Genomic DNA, 20970 nt, shown 5'->3' on the forward strand with positions numbered 1-20970 from the left:
AACTGGACATGCAAAATAGAGGCTCCACGAGTCGGCACATGCACACTCATGAAACTAAAAGTACGCTGTGGCAAGGAACGGCGAAATCTGATAGCTAGAGGGTACATGGTGGCTGGCATCTTTGTAATCTTTCAACAAACTGTAGATTAATTTTGTCAAAAAGAAATTTAGATGTTAGAATATATATTTTTTGGAATTGTAAATAGTAGGGATGCAATATAATCTGTTGTGCGATTCGTGTGTTTTTAGTACAAAAGTTTTATTGTCCCGTAGCAACACACGAGCACGTTACCTAGTATAGGCTTAATTTTGTGAATTGCCACACATACTTACAAAACGTCAAAACACGCTCTAAACATTGTTCAATGTAAAAAAGCATTGTCTAAGAAACATCGCCCAAGAGCATATAAGACATTTCTCAGAAATCTCCTATTTTTAGAGATGGAGCTAGGCTGCATGCCAAATATATTTGCCTGCTTTAAACTAAATTGCTCCATAATAAATTTTAGTGGAGCAGAGCTAAAAAGGCTAGAGCATAGAAGTCCCAAGGACCTCAAGTCCACAAGAATCTCCACATTTGATTTGACACGATGGCCAACTTAAGGGATTGTTTGGCACAGCTCCACCAGCTCCAGATTTACCAAAGCTAGATCTAGATCCAATTTTTTTCCAAACACTTCAAGCTCCACCAGCTCCACCGTGGATGTGATCCAACAAGAGAGAATTCCTTATTTGACACTGGAAAAATGAGTCGTTCCTTTCTTGGTCCTGAAATTTTCTACGTTCCTTATTTGACACTCACTTCAACTTTCATCCCTAATTTGACACTACCGTCAAATCCGTTAGCTAACGGTGTTAACTGGCTGTTAAAAAGACGTTTTTGCCCCTAGAAAAAAAGCGGCGAAGCAAATTTGAGAGGAAAAAAACCTGCGCCTTTTTTTGCAACTGGGCGCATGCATAAGAGGCGGGCGCAGGTTTTTTTTTCTCTCAAATTTGCTTCGCCACTTTTTTTTCTAGGGGCAAAAACGTCTTTTTAACAGCCAGTTAACACCGTTAGCTAACGGATTTGACGGTAGTGTCAAATTAGGGATGAAAGTTGAAGTGTGTGTCAAATAGGGAACGAAGATAATTTCAGAGCCAAAAAAGGAACGACTCATTTTTCCAGTGTCAAATAAGGAATTCTCTCATCCAACAAAACGATGAATCTACCCAAATCCAAGTTTGGTGGAGTCGAGAAAAATTACCAACCGTGCCACTCGTTACACGAACAAAAACGTTTCCTTCTATTCTTTCCGGTCCTCTTCCTCGTCGCTCCTCGCCTGCCCGCATGCCTCCGGCCGCCGTGCCGCCCCTTGCTGGCCGCGAGAGGCCCCTCCGTTCGCTGCGCCACCCTTCCCCGACCGCTACGCCTACGTCCTGGCCGGTCACGCGAGGTCTCTGGCGGGCAGCGCGAGCATCCGAGGCTGGCCGCTGCGCCGCCCTTCCCCGTCCGCGCAAGCATCCGAAGCCGCCCGCCGCGCATGCCCCTGGCCGGCCGCACCCGCCTCCTAGACGGCCATGCGAGGTCCCTGGCCGGTCGCACGAGGGCCTTTTTTCCCTCCTGCGCAATACTTTCGTCGGGAGGAAGAAGAAGCCTAAAGCTTTTTTCTAACGCATGGGACCCAGATGGAAGTGAGATAGAGAGAAATGTGGAGTTGTACCAAATACTTGGATGAATCTCAGATGTAGATTCACTTTTTGCACTAGTGAAGCTCTGTTAAATAAACCCTAAATTTTAGCCTTAGAGCTTGGGTTTCTCCAAAATATAAAGAAGCTAGGAAAAATCATATTCTAATGGCTTCATTTTCTTAACGAAAACAGACTTCAGTTTAACTTTTTTTTCAGAAGTCATTGTGCTCATTTGATAGGGCTTTTAATTAAGTTGTCCGAAAAGCCACTAAAAAAATAATAACCAAAGAGAACCTTAAGTATGTGTTTGGTTGGAGGGTTGGACTGGGTTGGGGTGGGTCGAACCTAGATTTAGAGGTGTTTGGTTCCAGGATGTCTGGGTTGGGTTCGACCTGCATAGGGAATATTCCCAGTGGATGCGGGTTCAGTTGGTTTCTCCAAATCGAGCGGACCAGCTCGACCCACTTCGACGTAGTCGCGACTCCGTTTCTTCCCTTCTCTCTCCCTTGGACGTGGGCGGGCCTGGATAGGGCGGATGCGGGGTGCGGGACGGTGCTGGCCACCGGGGCGGGGCGGCGCAAGGTGTGGAGGCCGGACGCACGCAGGCCTGGCTTGGGCGCGCGGCGAGCGGACTCGGGATGCGGGGCGGGACGGCGCAGGCGCGAGATGCGAAGCCGGACGCACGCAGGCCTCGCTAGGGCGCGGCGAGCGGATGCGGGGAGGTGCAGGCCACCGGGGCGGGCGGGCGCTAACCGCCGAGGCGGAGCGTTGGGGCCGCGCGGTGCTCTACGCCTCTAGGTGGGCAACGACGGGAGGTGGAAGATGGGTTGAAGCTGGCTAACCGCTGGGTCCCACGTAAATAGCAAGTGACGGTGTTAAAGATGCCATCTATCCTAACCCATTCCATCCCTCAAACCAAATAAAAAATTAGAATGATTCCGACCATCGAACCAAGGCCTTGTTTAGATGCCAGCCAAATTCCAAGTTTTTTCACTCTCTCTCCATCACATCAATTTTTAGCCGCTTGTATGGAGTATTAAATATAGGTAAAAAAAATAACTAATTGCACAGTTTAGTTCGAAATCACGAGATGAATCTTTTGAGCCTAGTTGGTCCACGATTGGACAATATTTGTCAAATAAAATGAAAGTGCTACTATTCATCGTGTTAAAAATTTTTCACAATCTAAACGAGGCCCAAATATAATACGGATTCAACCGGACCCTTAAAACTGGGATGGATCCAACCCAACCCACGTGGCCCCGGAACCAATCACATGCTAAGCTGATGCTGGGTAGGGGAGAGCCCTCAGCCCGGCGCCCCGGCCATGTGCATCTGCCAAACAGGGCCAACGACCAAGGTTACCCACCTGGCGGCTAGGTCCCTATCCGGCTCCTCGCCCACCAACTGTGTGTGCACACCCCGACGCCGACCGCCGACGCGAAATCGGAAGGACCACCGGCTCAAAAAAGCGCCGCCCGGCGCCGATGTCGCTGCGGCGGATGCGATGGATGTCGGTCGAGGACGGGCGGTGGGAGCTGGACGCGGAGACCCCGGTGACGATGGAGGGCACGGTGCGCCCCGTCCCGGGGGACCCCCTGCCGCTGGGGCTCTCACGGGGCTACCGCGTCACCCGCCCCAAGCAGCTCGACTTCTTCCACCGCTTCATGGCGTCCCCTCTGGTCCCCACCTTCTCCGCCACCCGCGACGGCCTCTCCGTCAACCACGCCCACATCCTCTACATCACGGACAACTGGTATGGTGACGAACCATACCCATTACATATTTACATACTTGTACTGCTCCGAGGATGTTGCGGTTGGGAGGCACTCAATGTTTTGCTTGCAATCTTGTAGCATCAGGCGCCAACGATAATGCGGGCTTGGTGTGCGTAGTGTGATTGAGATAACCCTGGATTTGATACATATATGAATTTAGATTGGTTAATTTTGGATCATTATGTCAACACTAGGATTATGTGCCACCCTTATCAATATGCGTTGGTATTGATGTTTCAGTGCATGAAATGTGAGTCGATTTGATTAGTAGTTGATTTTAAGTGACCTGAAATGGGCTATCATTTCCGTCTCTTGTTTGTTATGTATAACATTGTCGGCTCAGAGGGAGTACCGTCCAATTGTTTGTTTCTCCTTGGTTAATTTAATGGACTAAATAGCCTGCCCAATGTAGATATCTAGTAGAGGCTATACTTAATGTTCAACAAGTTTCTCACCAAACTCATGTTAACGAACAATCTGTTGTGATCTGTTCAGGTCTTCTACCATCTTGGAGAAAATCAATGTTAACAAGCTTGTGTCTGTCGTGAAAGAGAAATTTGCAAATCGACAGGAAGGGGCCTCTTGGACCAAAGATTTGAAGAAGCACTTGCATGATGTTATGTCTCTAGGTGTAGGCACGGAAATCTTGATCACACCAGACACCACTTTGCTGCTGGAGCTATTTGATATCAAGAAAGGCAATCGAGGAAAAGCGATATTTCACCACGAGGCAAAAAATCTGAACGCTCTTAACCTATTTGGTACAGTTAGTTATTTGTGGGTATTCTTGTTGCTTGCACTAGGTTTTCTCAATAAATCACGTTCCATTTCAGTATATTGATTAGAGCACCTAGCTGTTGATAATGGCTTGTGGAAGTTTTATCCTGTTTTTTTCCCCTTTCTTTTCTCTTTTGGGAATGTTTAGTTTACTTTGCCTATGGTGGGGCGCTTTTGGTGTCCCAGCATAGCAGGTCCCAAGCCCTGGTAAAGGAGGAGGGTTGTGTTAGGCGCGGCGAGCCAATGTAAAAACTTAGCCACTTTTATGGAGATGAAACCCAAAAGAATCCTGTTGGGGCGTAACCCTCTTAGCGACGCGCCATGTCGGAACCCGGGTATGGTGTTAAATGAGCAAGGGCCGGGTCGTCACCCCCGTGACGCGCCGTGTTGCGATCTGGGCACGGTGTCAAGTGAGCAAGGATCGGGTCGTTGCATCCTTAGTGGCACGCCACATCGGACGCCCGGATGTGGTGCGAAATGAGCAAGGGTCTTCACACCTACCTCGGCGGGTGCGAAGGGTAAGGAAGCTAGTCGAGCCAACTAGGATCCGTTTAGGTAGCTGGAATGTAGGGTCCTCTTGCGGGTAAGTTAAGAGAGTTAGTGGACACAACGATTAGGAGGCGTGTAAATATATTATGCGTCCAAGAGACTAAATAGAAGGGACAGAAGGCGAAGGAGGTGGACAATACCGGCTTCAAGCTCTGGTACACAGGGACAACTTCAAATAAAAATGGAGTAGGAGTTTTGATTGATAAGAGCCTCAAGGATGGTGTGGTGGAGGTGAGAAGGCAAGGGGATAGGATCATCTTAGTTAAACTTGTCATTAGTGATATGGTCTTAAACGTAATTAGTGCGTATGCCCCCAAGTAGGCCATGATGAGAGTGCTAAGCGGCTTTTCTGGGAAGACTTAGATCGCTTGGTTAGAGCTGTCCCTAGTAGCGAGAAGCTCTTTATAGGAGGTGATCTTAATGGCCATGTAGGTACATCAAGTGCAAGGTTTCGAGGCGGTTCATGGGGGTTTCAGATATGGTAGTAGGAACCAGGAGGGAGAGGAAGTCTTAGACTTTGCTATAGCTTTTGATCTGATGATAGCTAACACTTTCTTTCGTAAGAGACAGTACCATTTAGTGACCTTTAGTAGCGGCCAGTACTTTAGTCAAATCGACTTTGTCCTTACAATGAGGAGGGATAAACGAACATGCGTGGACTGTAAGGTGATATCTAGAGAATGTGTGGTCGCTCAACACAAGTTGGTGGTGGCTGACTTCCGCTTTCTGGTGCAAGCTCGTGGGAACAAACAAGCTAGAGTTGCTAGAACGAAGTGGTGGAAATTATAAGGGGAGGCATCAAAGGTCTTTAAGGAAAAGGTCATTGAAGAGGGCCCTTGGAAGGATGAAGGACGATGCAAATAGTATGTGGGAGAAGATGGCAACATGCATTCAGAAGGTTGCTTCAGAGGTGCTTGGAGTGACCAAAGGGAGCGGATGCAACTCGAAAGACACTTGGTGGTGGAATGAAGATGTGCAAAAGGCTATTAAAGAAAAGAAGGAGTGCTATAAGCGCTTGTATCATGACAGGTGTGCAGACAACATAGAGAAGTACAAGGTGGCAAAGAAGACTGCAAAACGAGCGGTGAGTGAGGCCAAAGGGGCGGGCCTATGAGGACTTTATCAACGTTTGAGTACGAAGGAAGGAGAGAATGACACTTTATAGGATGACTAGGGCTCGCGATAGGAAGATAAGGGACTTCAATCAAGTCAAGCGCATAAATGATGAGAGGGAGTAGCTCTTGGTGAAGGAGGATGAGATCAAACACAGATGGTAAGAGTATTTTGATAAATTGTTCAATGGTGAGAACGAGAACACCACCGTTCAGCTGGACGACTCGTTTGATGACACTAATACGCGCTTTGTGCGGAGGATTCAAGAATCGGATGTCAGAGAAGCCTTGAAAAGGATGAAAGGGGGCAAAGCGATGGGCCCTGATGGTATCCCAATCAAGGTGTGGAGATGTCTCGGGGATATAGCTATAGTATGGCTAACCACGATGTTCAACAATATCTTTCGATCGAACAAGATGCCTGAGGAGTGGAGAAGAAGCATATTGGTACCAATCTACAAGAGCAAGGGAGATATCCAAAGTTGTACTAATTATCGGGGAATTAAGTTGATGAGCCACACTATGAAGCTATGGGAGAGAGTCATCGAGCAGCGCCTGCGAGGAATACGCAGATATCAACAAACCAATTTGGTTTCATGTCCGAAAGGTCAACCACAGAAGCAATCTTCTAATAAGACAAGTTATGGAGTGGTTTAGAGAGCAGAAGAAGGACCTCCACATGGTTTTCATTGACGTGGAGAAGGCTTATGACAAGATACCAAGAAATGTTATGTGGTGGGTTTTGGACAAACATAAAGTCCCATCAAAGTACGTGACCCTCATCAAGGACATGTACAACAATATTGTGACTAGTGTTCGAACAAATGATGGTAACACAAATTACTTCCCGATTAAAATTGGACTTCATCAAGGGCCAGTCTTAAGCCCGTATCTCTTTGCCTTGGTAATGGATGAGGTTACCAGGAACATACAAGGGGATATCCCTTGGTGTATGTTGTTCACTGATGATGTAGTGTTAGTGGACGAAAGCCAGGTGGGAGTAAATAGGAAACTAGAGTTATGGCGGCAGACCATTGAGTCTAAAGGTTTTAGATTGAGCAGAACTAAAACCGAATATATGAGATGCGACTTTGGCGGAGCTGCACAGAAGGAGGAAGATGTGAGTTTGGAAGGTCAAGTAGTGTCTAAGAAGGATACATTTCGGTATCTGGGATCGATGCTACAGAGGGATGAAGATATTGATGCGGACGTTAGCCATAGAATCAAAGCAGGGTGGATCAAGTGGCGACAAGCTTCTAGCATTCTCTGTGACAAGAGGGTACCACAAAAACTAAAAGGCAAGTTTTATAGAACGACGATTAGACCGGCTATGTTGTATGGAGCAGAATGTTGGCCTACAAAGATTCGACATGTTCAACAACTGAGTGTTGCATAAATGCGTATGTTGCGATGGATTTGTGGTCACACAAGAATGGACCGAGTTCGGAACGATGATATACGTGATCGCCTAGGGGTAGCACCAATTGAAGAAAAGCTTGTCCAACATCGGTTGATGTGGTTTGGCCATGTCCAAAGAGACCTCCAAAGGCACCAGTGCCTTGTGGAGTCCTAAGCCGAGCTAATAATATGAGAAGAGGTATAGGAAGACCGAAATTGACATGGGGGGAGGCAATAAAAAGATATTTAAAAGCTTGAGATATACCTAGAGATCTATGTTTGAATAGGAGTGCTTGGAAAGCAGCTATTGAAGCGCCTGAACCATGACTTGGGGCTCTTGGTGGGTTTCAACTCTAGCATATCCCAACTTGCTTGGGACTGAAAGACTATGTTGTTGTTGTTGTTAGTTTACTTAACTAGTTTATATTGTTACTGTTCTAAATGCTTGGATTAAAGGACACCTCTTTACCTATTGCAGCTTCCTCATCATAATATTACATTCCAAGCATCTTGGCCTGGATTATTTGTTGATAAAAGGGGAGCATATTGGGATGTGCCATTGTCATTATCGGCTGACCTTGCTTCAGTTGGCTCCAGTTCTGGATTGAGTTATCATCTATTATTGCAGCAGAATAGTGGGGAACCAAAATGTTTTGGTGGTGATAAAACAGATGATGTTCCTATTGCTCTGCTACCTGGCCTATGTGCTAAAGCGGCTATTTCCATCAAGAAAAGCATTGATGCTTGGAGGAAAAAAGAAGATAAGCTAAAAAACGTTCAGCCATATGATATATTTCTCTCGGATTCACATGTTTCTCTTACTGGTATCGTTGGTAAGTGTCCACCTTCCATTTGATGTTGATACTCCTAATGAGAATTCCTTGCATCCACTTGCTTGGACTTTGGAGGTTCTGTTGCTGCCCCTCAAACTGCTTCAGAAACCTTTTCATTGACACACCACCATTCATTTCCTGGATACCCAGAATGTAACCTGATCGTAACTTAGTCCTTCTGTTTCCCATTGCTGAGGTCACTGTATAAAAAATCAGATACCTAGCCCAAGCCTATGTGGCTAGGTGGCACCTAGGTAGTACTGTACTAGACACCTCACTCAAGCCTAGTGTCTAATTGCTTCCTAGACTGCCTAGGGGTCCAAGTAGCCCGATGCTTTGCCACTCAACCAGTGCCTAGCGCCTTTTCAAAATTTTGGTGTGATATTACAAGACTTTGGAAGCCAATAATATCCTTCACTTCATATAGATGCTGGTATACAGTATCATGAACGACTTGATTTCCCTATATGCTTTACTGCCTAGTTTTCCGTTGGTGCTGACATCTAGTGCATCTCTGCATGGCTATGTGAAATGGTTATCAGTTTATAGCACTGTATTGGATTTATAGGTAATCAGCAATGTTTCTCAAGTTTCCTTCCTTTCCTTTGTTCAGGTGCTGTAGCTAGTGGATATTTGGGGGACTGTTCAAGGAGAGTGGCTATACGAGATGAAACACAAAAGAGTAATGCTTTTAGAATGTTTGACGAAAGGAATAGATGTGCTGCCTTTGCGGACCTCTTTGCTTCTGTTACTTTCACTGCTCAATATGGGAATTTTCAGAGGCTTTTTCTGGATTTGACTAGGGCAAGTGCCCGTTTTGATATCACCTCTGGCTCCTTGTTCTTATGTGGTGCTTCTCGCCTTGCACAAGATTTCTTCTTCTCTAGAAGACCTGATGTAGAGACATTCTGCGATATTTGTCCTGATGTCACTGTTTCCCTTCAACAACAGGTAATTCATTTTTTTTTCGTTTCATTGTTCTCTGATACCTGTTAACTAGAAATTCTAACCACTGGTTAGGGTGTTGTCTTCTTTCCTATGGGTACTTTGGTAGCTACTGCTTACATCTCAATCTATTGCACTTGAAAGTTATGAAAAAAACTGAGGTACTTGGGACTAATCATGATGGTTCAGGAAAGTTTCGTTATATATTAATAATATTAATGACTGCCTTGCAGGAGAGCTTAATCTTATTTGAAGTCTAGGCTATGCTTAGATATGCAAACACCCTGACTCTTTATCTTCTGTGCCGTAATGTAAATTATGGTTTATTAGTTACAGTTTGATGCAAGTACTAGTGCTTGTGACTTCAGCTACTGTTTACACTTGTTGAGGAACAAATTCCATCTACTGAAATGCCAGGGGGTAAACTTGTTACGATGAATACAGCATTGCCAATGATGATGGTAGTAATAGATGGTATCAGTTTAGAACATAGGATTTGTTATCTTTTGGCCATTTCTCTCTGATTGCCTACCATCAATAAATTATAAGAATAGACAAGATGATCATTATGTGTATCATATGGAAGTTTTCTCGTGTTCAATGAAGCTCTTCCTTGTTCTTGCTGCAGATACTTGGGCCCTTCAGTTTTCGTGTTGAATCCTCTGTTGCCATTGACCCCAGAAGCCAGGACCATTTTGTTCTCGTGGATGATCCAATCTTTGCAATTGATTGGGCTCTCAAGGTCCTTGGTTCAGCAAAGGCCACAGCGTGGTATTCACCCAAGCATCAGGAGGCCATTGTTGAGCTCCGGTTCTACGAAGCCTGAAGCTGTTCATCATGAACCTTGTATAAAATAATGCCTGGTTCCTGGACGAACAGTGCCGAACATAGCTGATTTCACTAGGATCAGATCATATGAATGGTTGACGCCGTGATGGTCAGATGAATCGACCCCCTTGTAAAATCTGTTTATGACCTGCTTTTACTGGTTGAGTCATCAGTTTTTTTTGCTGCGAAGGAAGTTATACTGTTTGGAGTCTTTAGAGTAGTGAACTTGCTAGGTGAACCTATGTGAGATTATGTTTCTGATTGCCTTTTGTCGGTGTACAAAAGTAATGTTCCCTCCATTTTTTAAATTTTAAATATATGAAGTTTAGGATAAGCTAATTAAAGGATTAGCCTTTTTGAGACATCCATTTGTTCATCATTTTGACAAAACTCAAGAGTCAGTTGAATCATGCAACACAAATCCTGAAGCGTTAGCATTTGTTTGTGATAGCCCTCATAGGAGCCAGGAGGGATGCTATGCGTCACGGTTTGTGATAGCCCTCATAGGAGCCAGGAGGGATGCTATGCGTCACGAATGCTGAAGCGAATTTGTATATTCTCTTTACTCTAGTGACTTGCCCTCAAAACTTTAAAATCGGTGCAACTCAATTTCTACATGTATGTGTCTGGTTTTTAGCTGAATTTGGGTACTCGCGTCGCGTTGCAGCACTCAAAAACAGAAAATCGTAAAAGCGGAAACCCCAGTAGAGTTCAGGCCCACTCGCATGTGAGCCCGCGTGCGCGCTCGTTTTGCCCCAACTGGGCCATTCATTCCCCTCGCAGGCTCCCAGCTCAGTAAACCCTACTGCCCAGCAGCACCAACTCATCTCGCCGCGCCGCCGCGTAAACCCCGCCAGCACCCATCCCGCCGCCGCGCCTCCCCGCCCTCGCCCAGGCGCAACCATAGCGGCCGCCTCGAGGGGCCTGCGGGAGCCCGCGCCTCCCCTTCCCGCCTTCCCGGCTCTTCTCCGCGGAGGCCTTCGTCTCCCATTCCGACGACGACGACGCTGGGGGCGAGGGCGGCGGCGGGGGCCGGATCATCGAGACGCGGGCCGGTGTGATGGGCCCCACCTCGCGGCGCACCGGCGTGATCGGCGTCAAGTGCGGGATGTCGGCGATGTGGGACAAGTGGGGCGCCAAGGTGCCCATCACCGTCCTCTGGGTCGACGATAACGTTGTTACCCAGGTGAAGACCGCCGAGAAGGAGGGATTCTTCGCCCTACAGGTGCTACACGAAATTCCCCCGAGTTCTCTCTGTGAAACTTGTTCCACTGAAACAAATGAAGTATTGAACGGCTGCTGGTTCGATTCACTCGCTAGACTTGAAAGCAATGATGTCGCTTAAACCTGGATGATAATGGCTGAGATGTTGTAAATTATTTTTTTAGATCAGTAATATCTTGTTGATTCAGTATATCTCAACATTTCCTACTTTAAAGCGGTAGGTTAGTTAATTTTTAATGGAAAATGGCAAACTATCCCACATTCACTTGTATTTTGATTTCCACCCCGTAAGGCATTTCGTTGCAAAAGCCATCCCACAGAGCATAGGCTCAGCAGATTCCGCCTGACTTTGCCCATGTGGAGCCACTATAGTCCATGCTAACTGAGTAAAGCTTGTTCTGGTGCTTGGATCATGTTGTGGTGAAGAATTTCGCAAATAGCATAAACCGATGGATTTAATGAAATGCAGGGCTTGTATTTTTAGTATATCTAACTTTTGTAAAGAATGCATCAGGCACTCTAGGATAGCAAAAGCGGGGGAAATCAGCTTGTTGCATGTTGGTGGGATGGTTTCTGCTACAAAACCGAGTTGGGTAGTGGTGGGTCTTTGCAACAAAACGTTTTATGTGTTGGTATTCCAAACGAAAGAGAGACGTGGGGTTGTTTTCTAATTTTCCATGTTTCTAAACTCATGCGGCAATGTTCTGGTTATGGCTCTTCCTGCAGTGCCTGCAGAAAGAACTATAAAAAATTAAGGAAGATAAATGGGTACAAGGGTAGTTATTTTGGTGTGTCGGTGTCGAATTTTCTTTTGTTCTTGTGCCATTTTACTCTCTTCAGCAACATAATATCGGTAAATGCAAGTTATTGTATCAACTTAATCCTTGATCAATTTTACTGCTAAGGGGTTCATAAGTCGATTGTGACAATTTACTGGAGCTAAGTTTTGGTAACCACTAACCATAAAGCATCTCGTGCACTTGCACCATGAATAACACTCTAGTAAGAAGTATCCTGCCTTTTTTTTGTTTAGTTGACCTAATGCAATGTAGAGTGGTTAACTTATATATTTGTTTCTTTGTTTGTTCCATTCATATTTACTTTGCAAAAGAAAAAAGTATTGCTAAATTCCTAAATTCTTCTTGTGTTTGTTAGCTTGGCGCAGGTCAAAAGAAGGAAAAACACCTAACAAAGCCTGAAGTTGGCCACTTTAGAGCACAGGGAGTGCCTCTAAAGAGAAAGCTAAGGGAATTTCCTGTCACTGAGGATGCGCTTCTTCCTGTTGGCACAACCATCACAGTTCGCCACTTTGTGCCTGGACAATTTGTTGATGTCACTGGAATCACGAAGGGGAAAGGTTTTGCGGTATGTATTCTTCCTGTCCAATCTATTTTCTGTGATTTCACTTGTCAAGACAGTTCACTACATTGCTGTAAACCAGCTAAGCTATCACCAGGGTTTTAGTTTGTGTTCTTTCAGCAACACCTCTATTTGATTAGTTGAAATGAATCCAGAGGGAATTATGCAAGAGATATTTATAATACTTAAGTTTCTAGTTTCTGCCCTGAATTTAAGTTGCTCCACTTCAAACATTTATTTGATGAAAATTATTCTCTTGCAATTTATATGTTAGCTTTTCTGTTAATAAAAGCAAACACTGTATGTGTTTCTTACAATTGGTGGAATTGTTATGACGGGCGTGCACTACGGCCGGAGAAGGCCTGCTCGTGGCTAGGGCCGCGTCCGGGATGGGCCTCAAGCCCACGTCGTCGCGTCGTATTAGCTATTATTAGAATTATTGGAATTACTAGAATTTATTTCCTATTATTAGATGAGAGGAGTTATAAATACCTTGTAAGACTATTTTGAGAATTAAGCAGAAACAATCTAATTGTTTCCGGCTTCCCCTGGGAGCCGGGAGTTTCTGCCCTAGCTGTCTTCTCGCGCCCTCGCTGCAGCCACGGCGCCATCGCGCCGTCTTCCTCGTGTGCTTCGACCTCGCCCTCCAATCTCCCACACATACAATCTACGATCCCTCTCTAGCAGGACCAGAGTTCCTAGCAGCTTGGTATCAGAGATTCCAGGCACGATGACCTCCGCTCCGCTCAGCCACGTCGCGCCACCGCCGATGTCGTCCATGCCGCTACCCACGGCGTCCTCCGAGCTCTCAGCCGCGTCCGCGTCCAACTCGCCGGGCAGCTCGCTCACTCTGGAAACCCTGGCCGGCGTGGTCGATCAGATCAGCCGCAACATGGACCAGCTTGGCCGCAACATGGTCGCCATGCAGGCGTCCTTGGCCAGCCTCCTCCCGCCGCCTCCCCCATCACAGCCGCCGCCTCCATCACTGCCGCTGACGGACGCGCCTCCGGTGTCGCAACAGGCGCGCTTTCCCTACGGCATGCCCCATAGCGGGACGGGGGTGCCTCTCCATCTGCTTCAGTGGCCGGCCTCCCCGTCCCCCATACCGTCGTGGGCGATGTTGGGGTCGACTTCGGAGCCGGTTTACACGATGGCCACCTCACCTACGCCGTCCGCGGTGACCCCCTCCGTCGTTCCTCCAGCCCCGACATCCGGCACGTTCTACAGCGGCATGGACGGGGCGCCCTTCTACGGCGGCGCTACTGTGTCGGCCGCACCAGCGGCCCCCGGGGGCGGCAGTACTTCGGCCACCCTGACCATTGATCACGGAGCGCACGGGGGCGCCCCAGCGCCGCCGCGATTCTACAAGCTCGAGTTCGCCACCTATGACGGCGGAGTGGATCCGCTGAGTTGGCTCAACCAGTGCGAGCAATTCTTCCGCGGCCAGCGCACTCTCGCCTCGGATCGCACATGGTTGGCGTCTTACCATCTCCGCGGCGCTGCACAGACGTGGTACTACGCACTCGAACAAGATGAAGGCATGCCAGCCTGGGAGCGCTTCCGCGAGCTGTGCCAGCTTCGTTTCGGACCTCCGACGCGGGGCACACGTTTGGAGGAGCTTGCTCGTCTGCCTTTCGCCTCCACGGTCTAGGACTACTCAGATCGCTACAACGCCGTCCTCTGCCATGAGCGCGACCTCAACCCTCGTCAAAAGGCGCAGCTCTACGTCGGCGGTCTTCCTGAACATATCAAGGTGGACGTCGAGATGCAGCATCCGCAGGACCTGCAATCCGCCATGTACTACACGCGGGCTTACGAACGTCGCGCGGCTGCCTTCCTGCCTGCACCACAGCCGCAGCAGCAGCGCGGCGCTCGTCCACCGGCGCGTTCCGGCCTCTACCCAGCTTTCCGGCTGGCTGCAGCTCCATCCTCGGGGACTGTACCACAGCCGTCCTCGACGACAACTCCTGGGCAGCCGCGGTTCCGCTGTCTGTCACCGGCGGAGCAACAAGAACGACGGCACCAAGGCCTCTGCTTCAACTGTGACGAACCCTACGTTCGCGGCCATGTCTGTCAGCATCTATTCTACTTGGAGAATGACGACTACGTCGACGCAGAGATCGCTGCCGAGGTTGCCGCCGCGGCCGCGTTCCAGGAGACGCCCGCGGTCGCCCCTCCCGTCCTGGAGCCCACGGGGGACGCGTCGGCCACCGCCGGGGCGCCACCCACAGTGTCCCTGTACGCGCTCGCTGGGGTGCGCCCAAAGAACGCCATGCTTCTGCCCGTGACAGTGCGGGGTCACTGTCTGGTGGCTCTCCTCGACTCCGGCTCGACGACCAACTTCATCAACGCCGATCTCTTCAGTCGTCTGCAGCTTCCCTCCGTTCCGCATCCCACGCTACGGGTGCTCGTGGCCAACGGCGACCACGTGCCGTGCCATGGGCTCGCCCGCGACGTCGCCTTGACCATCGGCGACGAGGAGTTCTCCATCAACTGTTTCGGCATCAGTCTCAGCGAGTTCGACCTCATCCTCGGGTTCGACTTCCTGCGATCCCTCGGCCCCGTGCTGTGGGACTGCGACAGCCTCTCCATGGCCTTCACGCGCGCTGGCCGCCGCGTCCTGTGGACGGGGCTGGGCTTCCCCTGCGACGACACCACCAGGCAGCCCGCGGTTCGGGCGGTAAGCGACTCCTCCGGACAAACCCTCCTGGATCGGCTACTACTTCAGTTCGGGCCCGGTCTTCGACGAGCCGCGCGGCCTTCCGCCAGCACGTCCCTACGACCACCGGATTCACCTCCTGCCGGGCACCGCTCCAGTCGCCGTCCGTCCCTATCGCTACCCGCAGCTCCAGAAGGACGAGTTGGAGCAGGCAATGCGCCGCCATGCTAGGAGCAGGGGATCATACGCCCCAGCACATCTCCGTTCTCCGCCCGGTTCTCCTTGTTTGCAAGGCGGACAACTCCTGGAGGTTTTGCATCGACTACCGCGCCCTCAACGCGCAAACCTCCAAGGACAGGTTTCCCATCCCGGTGGCTGGACGAGCTCTCGACGAGCTCCACTGGCGCCCGCTTCTTCACGAAGCTGGACCTTCGTTCCGGCTATCACCAGGTGCGGATGCATCCGGAAGACATCAGCAAGACGGCATTCCGGACACACCTAGGGGCACTACGAGTTCTTGGTGATGCCTTTTGGCCTCTCCAACGCTCCGGCCACTTTCCAGGCATTGATGAACGACGTCCTCCGCCCATATCTCCTGCAGGTTCGTGCTGGTGTTTTTCGATGATATCCTGATATATAGCTCCTCGTGGGCTGGAGCACCTGCAGCACGTCGGCGTCGTCCTCAACGCTCTCCGCGCCCACCGTCTCCACCTCAAGCGCTTCCAAATGCTCAGTTTGGGGCCTCCTCTGTGGCCTACCTCGGCCATGTGATATCCGCCGAGGGCGTCGCCATGGATGCCGACAAGATCGTGGCGGTCGCCTCGTGGCCCGTTCCGCGCTCTGCCCGTGCCTTGCGCGGCTTCTTAGGGCTCGCCGGCTACTACCGGAAGTTCATCCGGGACTTCGGCGTCATCGCGGCGCCACTGACGCGTCTCTTGCGGCGAGACGCGTTCGCTTGGGACACCGAGTCCGAGGCGGCCTTCCTTGCGCTCAAGGGCGTCCCTCACCACGGGGCCGGTCCTTCAAATGCCCGACTTCGACAAAATCTTCACGGTGGACAGCGACGCCTCGGGTGCAGGGTTCGGTGCTCGTCCTTCACCAGGGCGCCGGTCCTCTCGCCTTCTTCAGCAGACCGTTCGCCGCACGCCACCTTAAGCTAGCCGCTTACGAGCGGGAGCTCATCGGGTTGGTGCAGGCGGGTACGACACTGGCGGCCGTACTTGTGGGGGCGCCACTTCCTCGTCCGGACAGACCACTACAGCCTCAAGTACCTGCTGGACCAACGCTTGTCGACGGTGCCTCAGCACCAGTGGGTCAGCAAGCTGTTCGGTTTTGACTTCGCCGTAGAGTACCGTCCGGGCCGCCTCAACACGGTGGCGGACGCTCTATCCCGCCGCGACGCCGAGGCTGCCCCCGAGCTCGGCGATACAGCAGCAGCGGCGAACATCTCCGGGCCGTCTTTCACATACATCGACGACGTGCGCCGCGCAACAGCTACGGCGCCGGACGCCGCGCTGCTGCAGGAACGCCTGCGCGCGGGTGAGCTGGCTGCTCCCTGGCGCGAGGACGCTGGACTCCTGCTGCACGGTCACCGCATCTTCGTTCCTGACGTTGGCGACCTGCGACACCAGGCCATACAGCTCGCTCATGGGGCTGGCCATGAAGGCGTTCAGAAGACGCTACATCGTCTTCGTTCGGATTTCTATTTTCCGGGCGATCGCACGTTGGTGCAGGATTGGGTGCGCTCCTGTGCTGTTTGTCAGCGCAACAAGACCGACGCTCTTCGGCCGTCGGGGCTCCTGCAGCCTCTGGAGGTGCCGTCCCAGGTCTGGGCGGACATCTCCATGGACTTCATCGAAGGGCTGCCCAAGGTCGGCGGCAAGTCGGTCATTCTCACCGTCGTCGACCGCTTCTCCAAGTACTGCGCATTTCATTGCGCTCGGTCATCCCTACACCGCCACGTCCGTCGCTCCGCGCCTTCTTCGACGGCATCGTCCGCCTTCACGGGTTTCCGACGTCCATAGTCAGCGACCGGGATCCCGTGTTCACCGGTCACGTGTGGCGCGACCTCTTCAGGATGGCCGGCGTGACTCTGCGCATGAGCACGGCGTTTCATCCCCCAGACGGACGGGCAGTCGGAGGTGGTGAACAAGGTAATCGCAATGTATTTGCGCTGTGTTACAGGTGACCGGCCTCGCGCTTGGGTGGATTGGCTATCATGGGCGGAATATTGCTATAACACTTCCTTCCACACCTGCCCTCCGCGCGACGCCCTTCGAGGTGGTGTACGGCCGTCCCCCGCCGGCCATCCTGCCATATCGGCCGGGGACAGCGCGTACTGAGGCCGCGGATGCTCTTCTCCGCAGTCGTGACGAGATGCTGGCTGAGGTCCGTCAACGCCTTATTCAAGCTCAGCAGCTTGCGAAGAAGTACTACGACGCCAACCACAGGGAGGTGGAGTTCGACGTTGGCGCGTGGGTCTGGCTGCGCCTCCTCCACCGTACGGCGCAGTCTCTGGACCCCCGTGCCAAGCACAAGCTGGGGCCTCGCTGGGCTGGCCCCTTCCGCGTGCTGGAGCGCATCGGCCGCGTCGCTTATCGCCTACAGCTGCCTGACGGAGCGCGCTTGCATGATGTCTTCCACGTCAGCCTGCTGAAGCAGCATCGCGGCGATCCTCCAGCTGAGTCCGGTGTCCTGCCCCCGACGCAGGACGGCCGCATCCTGCCAGCCCCGGATCGTGCGTTGAAGGCGCAGCAACGCCGGGGTGTCTGGAACGTATTGATCAAGTGGCTCGGGTTGGCTGAAGGAGGACGCTACCTGGGAACGCGTCGACGATTTCAAGACTGCCTACCCTTGACTTCCAGCTCGAGGACGAGCTGTTTTCGCAGGCGGGGAGAGATGTTATGACCGGCGTGCACTATGGCCGGAGAAGGCCGGCTGGCTAGGGCCACGGCACGTCTGGGATGGGCCTCAAGCCCACGCCGTCGTGTCATATTAGCTATTATTAGAATTATTGGAATTACTAGAATTTATTTCCTATTATTAGATGAGAGGAGTTATAAATACCTTGTAAGACTATTTTGAGAATTAAGTAGAAACAATCTAATTGTTTCCGGCTTCCCCTGGGAGCCGGGAGTTTCTGCCCTAGCTGTCTTCTCGCGCCCTCGCTGCAGCCACAGCGCCGCCGCGCCGTCTTCCTCGTGCGCTTCGACCTCGCCCTCCAATCTCCCACACATACAATCTACGATCCCTCTCTAGCAGGACCAGAGTTCCTAGCAGGAATATTCAAACCGAGTGCTGTAGCGTTAAAACTTAAAATTTGACCGGTGCCAATTACAAATCACAGACGTTTTATATGAGATAACAAAGACGTTAATGAAAATTTCCACTTTTTCAAATATTAGAATCTGACTGATTTTTTCTGAGAATTAAATGCCATAATGTCCAAAGTAGTGTGCATCTTAGAAACTATAGTTATCCTTAGTGTTATTGTGGGATCAGTGTCTTTTCAGATCTTGAGTAGTTTTTCTATAAACTCTTAGAACATAAAAGAGCAGCATTTGGCTGGACATGTGAGAGGGCAAGGCAGTGTGAGTGATCCTATTTTTATGTGCATTGTGCTGCTTTGTTAGCTGGTAACATCCATCCACAAGGGAAAAGTCTTATTGAGGTTTGAGAAACTAGGAGGACCAATATTTGGTAAATGGCCAAGCTCTTGAGGACTTCTTTGCGTGGTAGTGCAAGTTCTCCCATGATTTCCAAGATCCTAGATTAATTTTCTTGGGGAAATGTGCTAGTGTTACAGAACTCGGCAAAACTGGTCAATTCTTCATTAAAACATTGTGATTACAGAAGTAATATGACTGCTGATTGTTACTTTCCCTTCTAGAACAAAGTAATAATTTTTTGACTGTCAATGTTTAACAATTTAACCTTCTTTTAATCTTGTAGGGTGTAATGAAAAAAATATGATTTCAGTGGGATGCCTGCGTCACATGGGGCATCTAAGTCGCATCGCAGTGGTGGCTCTACTGGTCAAAGAGATGCTCCTGGAAGGGTATGTTATATAACAGTATCACATTTATGTATCGAAAAAATGTTATGCATCTCCCTTCTCGCAATAGTGTCATTTTACTCTCCATAGGATAGGCAATAGTAAGGTTTTGCTATGAATTACATTTCCTCTTAACAAGATGAACTATGGATTTTAAGTATTTACTCACAGGGTTTTTTTGTGTTCCTCAATAGTTAAGATGATAAGACCTTATGTATTGTTGGTATTTCCTCAATGTTTTTTACTTGTTATGAACAATGAGTGTGTTAAATGATGTCATCGTACATGGTTGCCTCCTGAAGTATGTTATTTGTTCAGATCTGGGCCTTCACTGGAAAAAAAATGTAGATGTAATGTTGACAATTACAAAGCTCATGAACTTTTTTTTTTGTCTCGAACACAGAGCCCATGAACTAATGTTTTGAAACCACACTGTGATATCTGTCATGCAGGAAGGCACTTGGTTTAAATTGTTTTGATAAGACATAGGAGTGTACTTTTATTTTTCCCTTCAACACACAGGAGAACTGCATATCATTGTATTGAGTATTGACAGATAGAAACGGTCCGATTACAAACTGATTCCATAGCAGGGATTAGTTTTTTGTTACATTCGCGGCCGTTGGTGGAATATGATGGGAGCTCGCTAATGTGTGCACAAAGCAGTACTGCGGCAGCCAGCCTTGCACATGTAATGACATCAACAATTGGAAAATTTCAGGTTTTCAAAAACAGAAAAATGCCTGGACACATGGGTGGTGTGCAACGCACAGTGAAGAATGTATGGGTTTACCAAATAGACCCAGCCAGGAACTTACTATATCTGAAGGGCCAGGTGACTTGATTTCTGATGTCACAACATATTTTGTTCAATCATAGAAGTTAAGTGTTCTATGTATCTTTCGTTGCCCCTTTTGCAGGTTCCTGGTCCTCAAGGTAGCTTTGTTTTCGTTAAGGATTCTATATACAAGAAACCTGACACGGCTTTGCTCCCGTTTCCTACATATTTCACGCAAGAAGGTGGGCCTGAAGACTTGAGCCCCTGATTGCTGATCTTGGTGATGTTGACCCATTCATGGCAGCTGATTAGAAGACAATGGACAAAGTTGGTTAACTCCCTTAGTGTTTTATGCATTCCTTGAGCTCGTCCATTCCTTAAGATTGTCAAATTCTCGGTGGATATGTGAGCAATTCCTGAATCACAAGCTTCACCCGGTTACTGGCTAGCCTGATCAATGTTGTTCCATGTACATTACCTGGCAAGTATACCAGGGGCCTAATTCAATTAGGGTTTTTAGATGATTGTTTTGATTGGAACCCTTTTTTTCAATAAGTTGTACGCGAAGCCACAGGTAGTATATAAAATCGGAATATTTCACTCCTGAGATTGTGTTCTGCCTTTGCGCGAGCTGCGTTGCGCTTTTCAATTTTAATATTTTTTTATTGAAAAAATGTGTTTAGCGTTACGATGGTGTCTTTCTTTTTATCACGTATATACAGGGCTCTTTTGCCATGGCTTTGGCTTCTTGTGGCTTTTGCCGTGGAGCTATTTTTGTACTTCCCCGTCTCGAAATATAATACACATGTATTTTAAAATTCAAAATTGTTATCTTTAATCAATAACTACTCTAACCATATACAAAGTTTAAAGTACAAAAGCAGTAATATTAGATTTGTGTTTAGAAATACTTTCTAATGATACTTTGTTTGCCACAAATTATTATATATTACAAGAGAAATTAACGGCTAAAGTGTGATTTTGATGACCACATCCACATAAGTCAAA

At 49.1% G+C, this 20970-nt stretch overlaps 1 protein-coding gene and 1 pseudogene across 1 annotated transcript; both read left to right on the forward strand.

The window, feature by feature from the left end:
* The first annotated feature begins 2946 nt into the window (after positions 1-2946).
* Positions 2947-10237, forward strand: LOC136449740 (protein TRIGALACTOSYLDIACYLGLYCEROL 4, chloroplastic-like). Its single transcript, XM_066449905.1, has 5 exons — positions 2947-3424; positions 3942-4176; positions 7761-8115; positions 8729-9066; positions 9689-10237. Exons 1-5 carry the CDS (start codon positions 3156-3158, stop codon positions 9884-9886), a joined length of 1395 nt encoding a protein of 464 aa, XP_066306002.1. The 5' UTR covers positions 2947-3155; the 3' UTR covers positions 9887-10237.
* Positions 10238-10670: 433 nt separating this feature from the next.
* Positions 10671-20566, forward strand: LOC136451850 (large ribosomal subunit protein uL3m-like; annotated as a pseudogene).
* The last annotated feature ends 404 nt before the right edge of the window (positions 20567-20970 follow it).

This window comes from Miscanthus floridulus, chromosome 5 (assembly GCF_019320115.1).
Source record: "Miscanthus floridulus cultivar M001 chromosome 5, ASM1932011v1, whole genome shotgun sequence".
Classification (NCBI taxonomy): domain Eukaryota; kingdom Viridiplantae; phylum Streptophyta; class Magnoliopsida; order Poales; family Poaceae; genus Miscanthus; species Miscanthus floridulus.